At 35.5% G+C, this 17,327-nt stretch overlaps 2 protein-coding genes across 10 annotated transcripts in view; one reads left to right on the top strand and one right to left on the bottom strand.

The window, feature by feature from the left end:
- The window catches only part of LOC126919547 (regulating synaptic membrane exocytosis protein 1), a 151,740-nt gene that overhangs the window by 46,104 nt on the left and 88,309 nt on the right, over window positions 1–17,327 (top strand). For all 9 annotated transcript variants that reach the window (XR_007711691.1, XR_007711692.1, XM_050728913.1 and 6 more), the window contains 2 exons: window positions 7,998–8,365; window positions 16,139–16,247. Coding sequence is in view for 7 of the 9 variants with exons in the window: in XM_050728913.1 (XP_050584870.1) it covers window positions 8,327–8,365; window positions 16,139–16,247 (148 nt within the window). In the remaining 2 variants the exon portion in view is untranslated. The remainder of the gene's footprint in view (window positions 1–7,997; window positions 8,366–16,138; window positions 16,248–17,327) is intronic.
- The window catches only part of LOC126919669 (uncharacterized), a 228,657-nt gene continuing 215,827 nt past the window's right edge, over window positions 4,498–17,327 (bottom strand). The window contains exon 3 of the mRNA XM_050729153.1: window positions 4,498–4,531. Coding sequence (XP_050585110.1) covers window positions 4,498–4,531 — 34 coding nt within the window. The remainder of the gene's footprint in view (window positions 4,532–17,327) is intronic.

The following is a 17,327-nucleotide window of genomic DNA, read 5'->3' as shown; positions in this document are numbered from 1 at the left end:
TCAATTTATATAGAAATAAATAAAATAGGATCTGGCGAATCTCAATATGAAAAAATTCAATTAATCCAAATACACAATATTGAATTATAGAGATTCGAGCATAAAAGAAGGATTAACAAATATGTTGGTTCAAAATTCCAACGCGCGCAATGCGATTTTATTGATACAATTATTATCTTTTAAATCAACGAAAACAATTTTCAAGTTTGAATAGTACGATGCAGGATAGAATTACTTTTACGATTACTATGGTCGGGCTAGGATACTTTAACAGCCTTTGGTAAGAAGAAAATGAAAAAGATTTGTCTTCTCTTTGTGAGCAATGTAATCCCTGTGTACAAGCTAGAGCTCGATCCACGGTACGTCGATCTTCCAACTGCAATTTATCACGATTGGTCTCAAGAAACATCAATTGAGAACAGTTATAAGCCTTCTTCTTTCACGTTAAAAGGATTAAAAAATCCGTCTTGTTACTTTATACCTGTGTCCTCGACCTCTGACCTCTTTTTTCTTCTTTTTTTCTTATCGGTTTTAGCAGAATTCAACAGTTAAGTTCCTATCACGTTTTTCCCTTTCTTCTGATTATTTTCATTAAATTTCTCTTCCTACATTATTTGTTATAGTTAATGTTATTGTTGAAGAGGGAAGCAAAGAGCGTAGCTCAAAATTTAACCGAGTACAATTTAATGTACAGTATTATAATTAAATTATTAACAAAATACGTATATAGGTAGAGAGTATATGTTGTTTTTCATATAAAATAAATATCTCTAGAATTATTTAATGCATTGAGTGCTAACAATACGTTAACCATATGTTGCCCCTACTTTTTTTGAAACAAATAAAGCGAATAAAGCGAAAAATTTATTGTCGGAAATTCTCACGGATTACTACATAAATAGGAAACATTAATTCCATTTAAACAGAAATATTATCGGCATATTGTACGACGCAATAGTATGCGGACAATATTATTTGGAATATTTTTGAAAATTCGTTTTATCGAAAGATCATTGAGAAATTTTCTATTGTATACGACACTGTTATTAAATATATCTGATGAAACAATTTCATATCTCGTTTTAAATATCCGTGTAGGTCGTACGATTATCGTAAAAGTCAGCAGGTTTTTTTCCATTCGAACAAAAGGGTTCGGATTTCCATTTGAAAAGAAATTGATTTAAATATCGCGATCGGATTCGTTTAGCTACGGTTCGAATTCCATTTATGTTATTACATTATCGATATTGAACGCCGTTGTTCCTCCATGCAACTTCATTTTATGGCGCTTCGCCATTAATAACACGATCTTTGATGATTTTCTGTGTCGGAGACTTGGTTATAAGGTTCTACTTCTATACCGTGATAACCCCGAGATAAGTAGATTCACCTCCGCGATAGAAAGACATTGATCCAAGGGGCGGGGAAGCCCGTGTCACAAAAGCGTAGAGGAAGGAAATTTTTTCTTTTTATCGAGATCGAGAGACCGATTTTTTTTTATGGTTTAAAGAGACACGACCATTGTTAAACGAAACACAATTTGTACTGTTGGATGCAATAGTTGTGTCGATATCAAAATTTACCTTAATGAAAATATCTTGTCTTGTATTCCTTTTTTTTTCTGATAAAAAAAGCGAAGCTGTATACAACAGGTTGTACCATCCGATGGAAGAATTGTATCAGTATAAAAATTAACTGTTTGTATTAGATCGATACCAGTGCAACGCCGGTAACAATTTTGTTTTGTATCTTTTTGCATCGAAAAAAATAGTGATAAAAAAAAGGAAGTTGTTGCGTATGTCTGGTTCTAGATTTTACATTTACACGGCAGATAGATATAAAAATACATATGAAAATATACGATATTGGTTATCAGTGTGGAAATAACTCAGTGAAAATGATAAGTTATGTTCGAGCAAATCGTATCAAAATCGTCGGTTAAATCTGTATTTAATTTTTATGTATTTGCGCGGACACGTTCTTTATTTTTTAAATTCATAAAGATAATTATACGTACATGTAATAAATTTGCAAACTTTATAACGTATTTCCTTTCGGAACAAAATATTTGGTTTTACAAAGTTTCGCTATGTAAAATGTAGTGGAGTTGTTGCACGACTGTAACAAAATATCGCATAAAAATGTTCGGATTGTAAATTGTTAAAGTTCGTGGAAAACATTTTTTTTTCAGATATGGCTCTCCTTTCATTTTTATAATCACTATGAAAGTTCGAAATTTGCGAAAGTACCGTACAAACAATATCGTATCGTAATTTGAAAAAGAAAATTTTCTTCGGTAATAATAAGTCGAGTAAATTTGCTTGCTCAATAATCAAGAAATTATATGTCGTGCTAAAAGCATTTAACTAGGACAAAATATTGCCTCTTGAGGATACATTGACGGTTATGGCACTATTCTGTCTCCCGAATGAAGTAGTTGCGATGGCAGTAAACTGTTATCAGTTTAAAGCATCTGTCGTCAAAAAATTGTATTCTGAGACTAACACTTGAAACTAACTTGATCAAATCTGCGTTATCTATTATTAGATTATTAAGGATTATTTAGAAGGAGAAGACAATAGCGTCCAATAAATTTAACGAAACGTAACTATAAATTGTTACAATATACTTGCACGTTTACTTAATTTTTGCTACATTTCTAACTTAATTTAACTAAGAAGATTTTTAATTAAATTACTCTCAACGACAAAGCATTCCGTGGCTTAAAACCGAGAGATCTGACCCTTCAAACGCATCAGCTGGAACACCCAAAACCGTAACCGTAAACGTAATCTTCGAAACTCTTTGTTCGAGTCAGAACAAAAATATTAAAGCTGGAGATATTAGAGAGGATCGAGCACACTCTCACGCTCGAGTGTCGTTTCGGGAACGTAATCGACATACTGAATACTCTCACCGAGTTGATTTTATGCCTGAGAGGGTATAGAAGTAAGCCTCTATTCGGATTTTCGTAGTTTCCTACGACCTCGTCTTTTGTAACATCTGCACTGCCTGTCTGATATACTCTTGGTAATTTATTCAGCCTCCAGCCCAATGTAAACCCATACGTTCGTCAGAATATTCGACGGATTCATCGACGGACATAGCTCGGTCCGCAAGCGAGACGAGACGAGGGTTGGTGGAATTTTCTTCTCGACGTGGTTGCTCTCTCGCCGACGAAACTTTCCGGAGTATCGATAAAAATTTCGATGGTAGACGGGATACCTTAGACGGTGTGGCTACGAATCGATATCAGGGCGAAATAAAACTTGGATGCTGCGAAATTTGCGTAAAAATTTAGGGAGATGCTGGAGGTCGAAAAATTCTGGCCATTTCGTCGTGATTAAAAAAAACCGGCTTTCACGAATATTCGAACCGTACGTTGATTTTCAATGGAAAGAGAATAATAGTGGAGAAAAGTTTGATACAGTTTTAATGAATTTAAGGCTGTTGGTATATTTTTGAAATAACAAATACAAGGAAACATCGCGCTCTGAAAATAACGATGTCGGAGCTTTAAACGTGACGCAGAAGCTATTAAATTTAAGTATTAACACAGGAACGAATAGATAGCAATTAATCGCGAGAATGTGAGCGGAACGAACGAAATTAACGAAGTAAGATCATAACTAACTAAAATACAACGTTCATTGCGTTAATGCCATTTTCGTTTTCAATTAAGTATCGCTACCCATTTACAATATTGTTATTCAATTTTTGTTCTCGTTACAAGTCCGAGATTAACGAAACTCGTACTCCGGCTTTCAAATTAACCGAAGGTAAGAACAAGATTGCGTAAAATTCTGTGCTAAATGTTTTATGGGACTAAGGAAGTGGAGCGAACAGGATAAAAGGCGTAGATAGGATTCGACGTCTTCCTAAGGGAGAAAGAAGCCGGATAAAGGTGGAAACGGAGGCGGTGTGGAATTTCAAGCATGACGCTCATAATGGTCCGGCACATATTAGTTTATCTCGTAATGATCCCAACGAAGGAGCTCCAACTCCTTAGCAATTCCTTATTTACGCTGCGTGCTCCGTGGAATTCGTTTTCTCCATGTTCTGAAGGAAGAAGCTGGACGCCGCTCAAAATTAATTATCGAGATCGATAGGGCCGAACAATGATGTTGATGGAGGAAAACGTACAGCTTCTCTGGCCATTGAATTACGACCACGTGCAATTATGTCACGTAAATGACAAACTGTTTTTGACTGTTCAAATTATTATTAAATATTTACTATATACGTATAATCATATATAAAACGTTGCACGCAAATCGGACAACCTATAACTGTGACACGGTAGGAAACAAAAGGATTTCATTAGGCAAGATATCGAATGATGTATAATTTAATGTATATGTCAGTATCAGTATTGACAAAATCTAAGAATTTCTAAGAATTTCCATTATGATCCGAGTATCGTAATGCTTTTGTATAGATCATGGAGAAACAAAAAACGTATCGATCATGTATATAAATATATTTCTATAAAAATGATTATTGTATAAAATTATAGATAATTTTCTTCGATCTTCATTTACTTCGTTATTATTTAATATTTCTTAATTTCACTATTATGTTTATTGTCAGTATTAGTATTGACAAAATCGACGATCTACACTTGGAGATATTCTAAGAATTTTCATTATGATACGAGTATCGTAATACTTTTGTATAGATCATGGAGAAACAAAAAACGTATCGATCATGTATATAAATATATTTCTATAAAAATGATTATTGTATAAAATTATAGATAATTTTCTTCGATCTTCACTTACTTCGTTATTATTTAATATTTCTTAATTTCATTATTATGTTTATTGTTATTATCAATAATTTATCTATCGCTGTATTATTATATTTTAGAAATGTTTTTCCATTTAAACACGTAAGAAACTTAGTGGTAAAAATATTTTACGATTTAGCGTTCTAAAAACGCGATTGCTGCGATTGTTGATAGAAATTGTTTTATTTTTCCGCTCTTTAGAGCACTTTTATGTACTCGTAAAACACGATCCTCTCATTTCATCGCAATGTAATCTGATACTTTACAGAATTGATTAAATATACCTGAATGGTCATTCCTCAAAGTGTAATTGAATCGTTTCAGTTCCACATTGATTCTTCACTCAGATTCCTACAATTTACAACACACGATAACTCTGTAATCTTTGCTAAACACGTAGCGCGTGTTATATTTCTATTCCTCCTGAATAGAAATATAACTTGAAGATATCGAAAGCTTTCCTTCCGTACAAAGTGATCCTTTCCGGCTCTACTTTTATAAAGTACCTATTCGTCATACTTACCTCGCAAACGATATAAAGGATTCAAACGATAAAAATACAATATATTTTTAGATGTTTATAACGTTATAGATCTATTAAGTTTAAGATCTATCAAGTAATTAATTGTTTTCAATGTTCAAAAAAAAAAAAAAAAAGAAAAATTAAAAATATCTGCTGTACAATTTATACCTATGGTTTCATAATACTGTAATTATAAATTAACCGCATATCAATAAATGGTTGTATATATAATAATGGTTAAATTAAATAATGATAATAATCTTACACGCACATAATGAGTTACATTAAATATATATTATAAATTATAAATCACCAGTGGTATTTAAATTACTGTAATACCAGAAATGTCGAAACGATTGGTCTGACAATGGCGAAAGTACCAATAAACGTATTCCAAAGCCAGCTTAACGTCCGTTTATCGCAAAGAAAGCTACGAAAGCTACTGAATTTCGATCTTCCATTCTTTGCTCCGGTTTCCAATATCTTCAACTCGTCTAAATGTACATCAAATTCGTTCTCTGTGCTCTTGCAGCCTTATACCAATTTCAGATATAATACTACCCTTTCCTTCTTTTTGATGTTTCGGTATTAAGTCACTTATATTTGGTTACTTTGTAGAGATAATCGTACCTTTTGTCTTTCTCAGTGTCGTTAAAAAATATAGATTTTCATCAAACGCGCCAAGCGAATGCGAAGTATGTTATATATCTTTGTTTTAAACATTCAATCGTTCATGGTACAGCGATTATGCGTGTCTGATATCTCACTGCTCTGATATCGATAGTAAAAAATAAATACGAATTTCACTTTACACGAAATCGTTCTGTGTCACGTACCTATTGAGAGAATACACAGATTGCGATTATCCCGTGTTTTATGAATTCTGTTCGTTGCATTCGAAGCTGGAGAACGCAGCTGAATTTATAGACGATCGATTGTATAATTAGAATTAGGTAATCCTAATTCTAAGCTATTTAACTGCGGCCGAAAGCGATTAGGTATTGTTGCGTAACGCGAATAGATGAACTTTTGGAATGAACGTAACGTTTCGTCATAAAATCTGACATATAATTTTATAACTAAGAAATAAACTTTATTTTACTGAACTCGGAATTAACTTGTGCAGCAATTTAAATAATTAATTTAGATTTCTGGTACAGAGGTAGCTCTACCAATTAAAAAATAACGCGTTCGTACACTTTAATAATAATTAACTGGGTAGGAAAAAATGTCGAAATTCTAAGTAGACCCAATTTTTTTTTTTTTTTTTTTTTTTTTTTTAGAATAATTCTCTGTAAAATGTTGATCTAAGTGGACTTCTTTGAATAACAGCAGCTATACCGGAAACTACTGTAATATTTTAGAAACTGTATTCCGCGTATTAAAAGCACTTAAGTGAGTTAAAATATTGTCGTTTCAGGACACATCGGTGATTATGTCACTATGCACGAATGAAGTATCTCGGATGACAGTACAGTATCAACGTAAATTATTAAACAGTCACTTTCGACGCGGATAGGGAGTGCTTATCATAGACTTAATTAATGTTTGAACTTAAAGTGAAATAGTTTCGTATGTTTACTTGATGGTAGAGGGTAAAGTGACTTTGTGTTAGTTCTGCACATGACTTTCTCTAAGTAGCAACATTTTAAATTTCGTGATATTATTATGTTGATAAATATACTGACGACGTTGTTGTTTACTTAATCACGCGATAAAAATAATGACGTTATTTTGATTAAAGTTAACATTTTATCGGACGTACTTATTACGATCACTACAATAAGTCGTAGCGATTAATACAACGATAGGTATGTGAATATCGATGTTTTTTCTGTTTACACACGATGATTGAAATGTAACAAATTATTGTACAAATATAGATATACTTAGCCAAGTATATTTGCTCTGATAAGATTAAGGATATTACGAGCTATGTAATTGCTACACTGATTTCAGTAACGGATTTACTATGTTCATTAGACTCGGAAGAGGATAATATTTTTTCGTAGATTATAAAGATATCGTTGATTTAAAACGATATTTAAAAATTTCTCTATCTACGATATTAATTCCAGTCATCGCAAAATAGTAATAAAATCATTAATTATAAATATTCAAGCAGTATCCAAATTATTTCCGACATAGATATCAGTAAAATGGGTTTTCAATGAATGTTAAACATAAAATAGTGTACAGTGTAAAGTTACATAAAATACAGCGCTATCAATATATCTAGTCGTGAAGTTTTCATTAAAGTATCTACTATAGTAATGAAACAATATTAAATTAAATAATACCATATTAATCCGATTATTTCTCGAACGTTACACGTATTTCAAACAATTTCAACCTTTACTATCTAAAGATAGGATTCCAATTACTATTAAAAGTATCATAATTTCTTCTCAAATGCTAGAAGTATCATCGCAGATTAATCCACTGTTATTTGAAGCATAGGTTAAGGCCAGATTAAAAACAGAGAAACATTTCTGTCTCTTCGCATCGAGAAGTTTGATGAACGGAAATTAACAGTTTTTAATATGATCAATTTATTAATCGGTCGATTTCAGTCGATCGATTCTGTTATTAAATTTCTCTGTTAATATGATCTTAGTTACTACAATAGAAATAAGCCTATATGTGTGGTACTGTGTTTAACATAAAATATCGTATTTATTTCAGGTCATTTGCAGTTCCATTTCCCGAGGGAGATTTTCCATGATACCCGGTGTAAAACAAGTCAAAGTTCATGGGAATGCCTTTTTGGCAAAAGGGTGAGCCAAGTGGCTCGGCATTCTATCGATTTTGGTTGGAGCAATCTTGTTTTTGGTACATTGACAACTTATTGTGAAACGAGGCCGAACAACACAGCGGATATCTAGCACGAGAACAACTTTATGCCGGTAACCCGAGCCGGAAACCAGAACGCCAAAGAAGGCGCAACAGGGAGCTAAAAGAAAGAGTATTTCCTCCGTTTCTGCCTATCGAAGACAGGCTACGCCACTACATTCATGATGATACCTGCGCACGTGGTATCCTTCGTCAAAAAGGTAATCATTTATATTCTCCATCTTAATTAATACTATTTGGTATTATCATTTCTATACGATAATTCTTATACAAATTCACATCTGTATGAATGCAATTAAAGAAGCGGAATCTGAGGAAAAAATTTGTTTCGCGTATTAAATGTCACGAGTATTGTCAGAGTATTTCACTATTTTAACTATTTCATATATTTTTGTCATTTGCATGGTACGGCGTGCTAATTGAAATCTTAGGAACCGTTCGACACTTTCTTCCGACTCCAACAATTTTTCTTCCGCATTAAATTAAATCGAGCAGACACGAGAAGCTGATAAATAAATTTAATAAAATGGGTGGGATAAAAAATCGTCGTCTTCGTAGCAACGGTAATAAAAAGAGACAGTTTTATTGCGCCTTTTTTGTCAAGCGAATAAAATATATTGATGGTGGCAATTTACGAAAATCTTTGGAGGTGATCCAGAAACAACGTAAAACAGACAGGCGCACATTCTCACGCAAACAGTTAGCATTTCATCCATAGCGTTCCCGCCAGATTTACAACGTCTACACACACGACCGAGCTTCAACATGGCCTTATTTCTTTGCATCACCGCAATCTGACGTGAGTTAGGACCGACTGACGATGAATTATATTCCTCTGTAATACTGGCTGCACGCCTCGAGTACGGACTAAATGGCATTGTTTCAAGATCGTGTCAAGATCGAGACGGCTGGATTATATTTCCTAGGGCCAGCACGGCCTTTGGGGACGTTCTTCCTTAACATCAAATTTGTTACATGTCGCGTCAGATTTTGTTACTCTACGAACAAGCTGAGATGATACTCCACGTAGCTTGAATTTCTTAGGTATTTACCTGCTAGAAATACAATAAAGTCCATCGATACTACCGGATTTCTAATAAAAAGTAGCAAAGAATATTAGGAAAATCGAAAGAAATGTCAACCGGAACATTTGAAGATGCGTAAAAAGTATGATACAACACGCTACCAAGTCGAACGAGGAGTCTTGGCTTTTCTCAAGCGGGATAATAAATTCAAATGTTTGGAAAGTTTGGAAAGTTTTTGACAATCGATATGTTGAACAGGGTGGAATTTACATAGAACGAATCGAACATCCTCGAGCTACAACGATAGACTCGTATCGATGAAGAGATGCGAATGAAGTCCACATATACCTTCTCATCGTCGATTTAGACTTTTAAAAATTATTAATCCTTTATACTTTCGCGACGTTGCTACAGTGGCATTAAGCCGGTGAAAATTTCTATTTGATTTTGTCTCTGCCGATAAAAGGCGAGGAAAGGAAAAGAGGCTACTGCATAAATAACTCAGAGATTCGTTTCGCTGGGTAGACGGTTGGATTGGGTACTTGGGGAAAAAAGGTCCGGGAGGAAAACTCCTTGCGATGAAAAATGTTTCGCGTTGGATCTTTATACCTGTTGGTGAATGATAGGACGAAAAGTTGACATTCGATTTACAGAAGGGAGATAATGCAGACAATATCGAGTAACGAATGTTCCTCTGGAAATCTTTCGAACAATACAGGGTATCGTTTGCTTTATAATATCGTTCGTTTGTATCAAAAAGTTATGGCTATTTGCATAATGAAGTTGTCTCTGTGCGTATATTTATGTTGTGTGTTCTAGAGCAGCGTAACTTTTCACAGAAATTAATTGCAAATGTTGGAATTAAAAGTAGGAATTAAATTTTATTGCTCCTGGCATGGTAGTTTGGCGAATAAAAACGTATCATTGTATATTCCCGCGAGAGGACTAATTTTTGCAAAATTTATTAGTTTGAACTTTAGTCAGAATCTTAATTAGAAATTTAATCCATTTTTATGACTGTTATAAACTCTTCTAAATTCTTCAATTAGCTTCTCATATTACCATGTATAAAAATGGCTTTAATAATGCTGAATATACGGCTGATGGAAAAATACGATGCTGATATCCTATTTTATACCACGTTATTGTGCTGCAATAATAGCTTTATAAAGTCAATAGCAGATTAGATGAATAAATTGAAACATCTCGCGTCTGGAGAATGAATAAAATATCAGGAATGAAATAAATATTGTATATTTAATAACGTAGAAGTTCGGGCAGTCGTCTGTTTATATATAACTGGTGTGCACGAATAATTTCTAAAATACCGATGGTATAAATGTAACAGATAATTGTTTAACTATCTCGTTTGTCTATTATAAAATTCAAAAGTCGCCTGCTGAAAGCAGACAATACACATTCGTTATTCTTTGTTCACGTCGATTGTTTGTGTACTGATTTATCGAGTAAAATAATTTCCTATATGTTTTCGAATCGATTTTCCAGTTTCGAACAATTCATATAAAATACGATGAACATTTCAATTAAACGAATTTAAACGAATTTCTATTGTACGCTTTTATTTATATCTGAAACGAATTAATACTTGGACGATACGCGCCCGAAAAAATAATACGAGATAATAAATAAAATTAATTATTCGTTAATTGTCTCAAGATAATATCTGTATGTCTGTGCGTACTATTGAGCCAAGCAAAAATGAATTCTCAAATGTACGTGACCAAACAGAACGGCAATAACAACGAAGTACGTCGATTTCCATCATTCTATGATTCTACGTAGAATCTTCGATTAAAGCATTCTCCATTGCTGCCTCTGATTGACCTAATTGGTCGCAACCGTAGAAATCTCGTATTACAATGGGTTTATAGACAATTGGAGATATCTTACAAATCCCTGCACGTCTCTCACTTTTTGACCCTAATTCCTTCTACAGACTTTACTTTCGTGCAGTCAAAGAGATTCTTTAATTCTACTAATGGACCACACTTTGTTGTTATCTATCCAGGAGAACGCAGAAAATGTTAGCCACCGCTGTATGAAACATCGTTCAAAATAGCTTACAGAAGGGAAGAGAAAAATCTACTGTTTAATCTTTATCGTTTGTAAATTGATTCTCTATTTACGAAAAGAATATGTAAATCGTGTTTCATCGTAACGTTGTTACGCTATGTTTAAAGTATTTGCAAGGAGATAAAGCCGTTTAATTTCGGAATAAGTGGTTCTCTAATAGTTTCCACTTGTTAGATTCGTCTGGTTGTACCGGGAGAGAGCAACAAATAAATTGAATAAAGGAATTTTGGTCGAACGAATGGTAGCAATCTCAACAAAAGCGGTGCTTTGTGTTAGTAACTGATATCCGGGTTTGTTTGATCAAAACCGTGGATTTCCAGATTGAGTTTCACGAAGCAACGGCTTGTTTCGCGAAAGATTCACGAGGATTGCGTTGAATTTGTCACGGATCCAACACTAATGAATTACGTTTCACGCACAATTCGCTTGCCCGCTATTTTGCCTGTTCTTGTGCAAATGTCAAAAGATCGGCAGATATACTTATCGGCTTAATATACAAATACATTTTTTCAATGTTTCTTCTTCTAATAAATACGATGGAAATTTAATCAATTTTCGAGAATCTTCCCTTATCTTCCTGTTTCTTTTAATTATAGAAACCGGAAAATGTATGGAACCAAGAAAATATTTGCACGTGATTTTGAAGCGGCAGGGGAAAATATTTAATTTGCGATTAGTTCTGATAAAAAGTAATAAAAGAGAATAACTTGAGAATTTCTCACTTTATAAGGTTTATCATTTGCGCGTTGACATATTAATTTAAGACTGCAATTTACATTTATCGAGAGACACATCTATCACCTTGTAAAAAAGATTTTAGCCTCTGTAAATAGAAGATTTTATTCGTTAATTTCGTTCTGTATTATCAGCCGTGAATTTAAATACTCTTGCCGTTTCGACGATAAAAGCACACAAATCTTAATCTTTGGATAAACTAATTTTAAAACTGGCGACAAGACCGAAAGCACAATATTCATTTCAACGTCTGTTATTCTTAGAAAAGTCCGCCTATATCCACTTCGTACCGCCAAATCGTTCAAAGGTAGTTCGATTTTCCATCTCCGGTGACGTCCATTCATCCTACAATTTTCTCGTTAACAATACATACACGTGCTTTTGTACGGCCACGCAATCTCGAAAAAGGACAAAAAAGTGGAAGCGTTACAATGGGATGCATAAAAATTTCGTCGATTGAAATCGTCAGCGCGAAAGGCCGCGCCATTTAGCGACTCGTACTACTTCGGTAGCGTAGAGAAACGCGCGAATCCGCGTTATTCGACATATGCACGCAGTATGTATACACGTTTCGATTCGGTCACGGTTTGACCGCATTTTCGTTTTCCGGCCGCCTAACAAAAGCTCGTGGCACGCCATATGGCCGAGCCGAGCGTCGGCTGTGCATTACCAGAAGGCCACTGTAGAATATCGGCCGTTTAATATTCCCCGTTGAATTTGCATTCCGGGATTCCATCGCTCACTCGGATTACGATAGCGCGCGTTCCTCTTGGCCTCTTTGGAATCCTCCCAAAAGCCGAGCCTGCGTTCTATTCTGTTCGTGGATCGAAGGGCGAAGGACAGAACATGCTGGCGTTCCGCCTCTGTGAATTTGTATGCATGTATCAGAGACCAGCGTACAGTACGATCCATTGTAATCACGTTGTTCAAGATCATGGAACACGTGTTACAGGCTTTCGTAATAGTACAACAGGGCTTCGATTATAAAAATGAATTACTCGCAGACAAAAGGAAAGAAAGAAAAATAACGACGAATAGTCGAATTGTGATACAACGACTGTGTTGAAGTTGACTGATAGAGGAACGAGTGGATGAACTTGTAATGGAAAAATATATTGAAATAAGTATAAGTATAAGTATTAGTATGTTAATCTAGATCCTCACTTTTACAGTGTTACAATAAAATAGGAAGAAGGGTGATAGGGAGCACGTTTATATATTTATAGCAAAGGATATTACCAAAAAGTTAATTAACCTTGTAGCTCTAGCTGAAGGCTACCAGAAACAGCAATAGAAATCTACTTATAGCTCTTTTGTTTCTATGCAAAACAAAATTTATATTCAAAGGCACGATAATATTGATCTCTTCTTATTTCGAATTTTCTTCTCTTTCACTAAATTCTATTCTCTTCGTAACAGCGGTCTCCAGGTCACGGATATACAAGAGAAAAGGTGTAGACTTTTTCTCGAAGTAATTTCTTCAACAGACTAAAGTAACGTCTGTGTTTCGTATGAAAAGAAATATAGAATATTCATCGTATATTATTACACGCGTATGTGCCAAACGTTTTCTTTTTGTCTGTCTTCGAATCTGTCTTCCCAATCTTTCTCTAGCAACAAATTACAATTCTTCTTCAAATCAGTATTTCTGCAATTGTTTTTTGTGTTTCGTGCAATTTATCGGTTGTTTCGCTCTTATTTATCGTTTGTTACGTTCTTTTACCTTGTTAACGGTATATCGTTACTAATCTTCAGAAAGAGACAGCTCTCTTCAATCTCTTAAACGAGGTAGCCCCTTTAGATCTCATTTATCCGAGAATTCGTTTCTCCGATTAAAGAAACATGACCGAAAATTATTAAAAAAATTCCTGTGAACAATGGAATGGTTACGCGTATTTATATTTACAAACAAATAAAAAACACACGATGGATAAACACGTAGTCAAGTGGAAGTACTTTCCGTCTGACGCGGTTCGATTTATGGCTGGCGCTGTACACGAGACGTAGCGGACATGCTACCTGAATATTTGGCATAGAGAATCGAAGAGCACAGAGATATGGAAACGAAGAGCGGAAGAAAATGGCTGATAACATGCCAAAGAAACGACGATTTACATTCCGATTATTAGATTGGCTCTCGGTCTGTGTGATGTTCAATTTTATTCAACCGCGATGCAGCGAATACCACCGAGTTATCGAGGGTCAAGAAGTCAATCTCCGCGTGGATCGTGCGACCTTAAAAAAGAAACGAACGTCCACGAACCCGAGATAACCGTTAGGTCGACAAAAATATTGACCTCCCGTTCAAACCTTCGTTTGACAGTAGTGTTAGACTATACTTTATAAGCGTTTTCTATTTGCCGTGATAATGGCAGAGGAAAAGTTACTGTAAATATAGGTCGCCAGAGTGTTTGACTTTTCAACTGGCTACGCTTTCGCTGCTTCGGGATATATCCATGCTGGTAAGGAAGTCGTCTAACAGCCTGTCGCCGTTTTATTTGTACGTCCGCGTGTGATATTTTCGATCGAGCGAAAGAGCTATCCAATCGAGACTGGGTTTCGTTAATAAACAACGAATAAAAAGAAATCGTGAGCTGATTTGTAAGTGATCGATCGATGTATATTCTCGCCGATCTACAGATTCTATTTTGGATACGTATTTTTCTTTATACGGAGGCGCATTGGAATTGTTTGATATTTTCAGGTATACGAGATAGGAACACGTATGATGTGTACAAAAATAGCGTACAAAGTTTGAAACAACGGGAATGAAACGTAGAAGTTGATTAAAAGACGCGTTCGTGGAAAATAAGGATACCTGCGAATATATTGTATGTATATGTGAGCCGTTTAATGCAAAAGTGGTGTAAGTCAATTTTTTGCCTATTTGCTGGCGCGACCTTCATTCTGTTTTGCGCAGAAGTCGCGGAAATATATCTTCGTTAGTTTCTCAGGGGATAGCAGAATAAGCGAGGATCGCCAACTCGAAGCTTCACAAAATTTTTACTTTGCCCCTTCATTATCCGGTAATCAACTTTCTTCACTTACATCACTTTCGCATTAAACGGGTCGTATGAAAGTACGTATTGTCAAACGACGCGAAATTAAATACACTTACAATTACAACTAATTAATTAATCCTAAGACGTTTGAGATTTTCGGAAGTTCATTAACGTTTCGAATTCTGTGGACAGTTTTTCACCTTCCCTTAACTTTTCTAGGATTAATATGCGAATACTGTGATCAATATTCTATCGTGTGCGAATACTATTCGTAGCCACTGTGCTTTACTTTGCTTTACGAATTTTCTCCATTGAAACATCCTGCCGCGTTAATTCAAATAGACATATCCGTTCGAACGATGGTTTTGAAAAAAATCAGTATTTTACTATTCAACAACCAGGCATCGATTTCACGTAAGCTCGAAATACAAACCGCTATATTTTCGCTTTCAACGCACATACGGCTTTGTTATTTAATACACATACGTGTAAACCAACTTTACGCTATCTGGCAGCATTGGTTTGCTTCGAGCGAACGTTGCAGATACGTGCTTTTGACTCAACACGACAGCACCGTGCAGCCAGCATATAATTAATAATTTACTGTAATTCCTGTAAACAGATTTTCCAAACTTATACTACTGTATTATCTGCTTTTGATTTGATTCATAATTTTACACGAAAATAACCTCTTCCATTTCTCCGAAAATCCAGGTTAATTATCACGTTCTGCACGAGAACCGTAGATATCCTAATGCTTATGAATGGGCGTGTAAAATTATCCTCTATTCACAGACAGACTTCGTAAGTATCCATATCGCCATACCGTTGCAATTGAAAAATCATATCACGTACAGAACCGCTCATCGCGCTCGTAAAATCCACCAAGCCAGCGATATTTGTAACGAAGATCGCGACACGCGACGAAGAGAAAGCATCCTAAGTTCTTAGAAATCGACCATGTTCCTCGCAGTTATCGCTGTTAGGAGCGGTAGAGCTTCGATTACGTTCATCATCTACCTCCGGCTATAATAATCCAGCGAGAGTCGCGCAACTCGCGGCGACCAAGCTTCGTTTTAAAGGCTGTCCTTACGGAGAATACTTTTTTCTGTCGTAGATGGTGACGACGCAACCAGATTCCGGAACAACCGGATCGGTTACGCCGGATGAAGGCGGCACTACCTTCAGCAAATGGAGGCAGCTGGGAAGCGGCGTGATACGAGACGGTAAGTTTCATGCTGCTATTCTTAACCAGACGACTAATTTCGTGTCTTTGTGAAGAAAACGCGACACTTTCCTTTCTTATTTTTCCTCCCCTAAGAACATGATAATATTACGTTGGTGCGTACGAAACGCTGTTTTCTCGAATAAAATCTTCATCCCACGCAAATACAGATTATACGTTATTATACGTTAATGTAGAAAATTCCGACTGGATGACACGTACGGCGAATACTTGACAGGAGTGATAGGAAATAGCCCATTGTATAAAAATTGTACTGTCTGTTGCACGAAGATAATAAATATTTATACAGAGTTGGCCTTACGCGAGAGTAAATGATATTGATAAGCTGTCAGAAGTGGACGACGAAGAATCATTACGAGGGTAACATGTAATAGGTGCAGGGAGATATTACGAGGGTAACGTTATATTAGGTGCAACGGTGGACCTCGAGGCCGCACATTTCCTAACGGCAAGATTTCCGGTCTTACGGAAAATAATGGCGAATTTTCCGGCCTTATGGTCGTTGCGTGTTTCTAACGTAACAACGATATTACCGTCTTTCAATGGTTCATTTGAAAGGCCAGTTCTTCTAATCCAATTATCCGACGCGAAATTTGTAAGTTATTTTCCAATCTGTTCAACGCACGAATATCTTTTTCCTCGTGTAACCGTGTACTATCGAAAAAATCGGTTACTCTTCGTTAATGTAACGCGCAGCGTACCGAGCACCATGTATCGAAATATCGATTAGAACTTTCATTTGAAAAAGTCTCACCTCACGGTAAACCCTCGAGATACGTTCAATTACGAGTGATTTCAACGTAGTTGGAAACTAGGCGAAGAGAATTCTACAAAAAATTACAAAAGTTTAATATGGAAAATAGATTTTAGATGATCAAAGTTTTATAGCGCGCATTGCGCGAATTATTCGCGGACAATCGGCAATCAACTTCCAGTTTTCCCCCATGAGCGGAACACAGTTAAGCAAAGATCAACAAATAAATTAAAAATTCTCCTAAGACAATACGCGTAAAACAGGTTGGTTTTACGAGCTCGAGGCTGCAACTATCGCCATTAACGC

This window comes from Bombus affinis, chromosome 8 (genome assembly GCF_024516045.1).
Source record: "Bombus affinis isolate iyBomAffi1 chromosome 8, iyBomAffi1.2, whole genome shotgun sequence".
In the NCBI taxonomy this organism is placed as follows: Eukaryota; Metazoa; Arthropoda; class Insecta; order Hymenoptera; family Apidae; genus Bombus; species Bombus affinis.
This window is presented reverse-complemented; position numbering and strand designations above follow the sequence as displayed.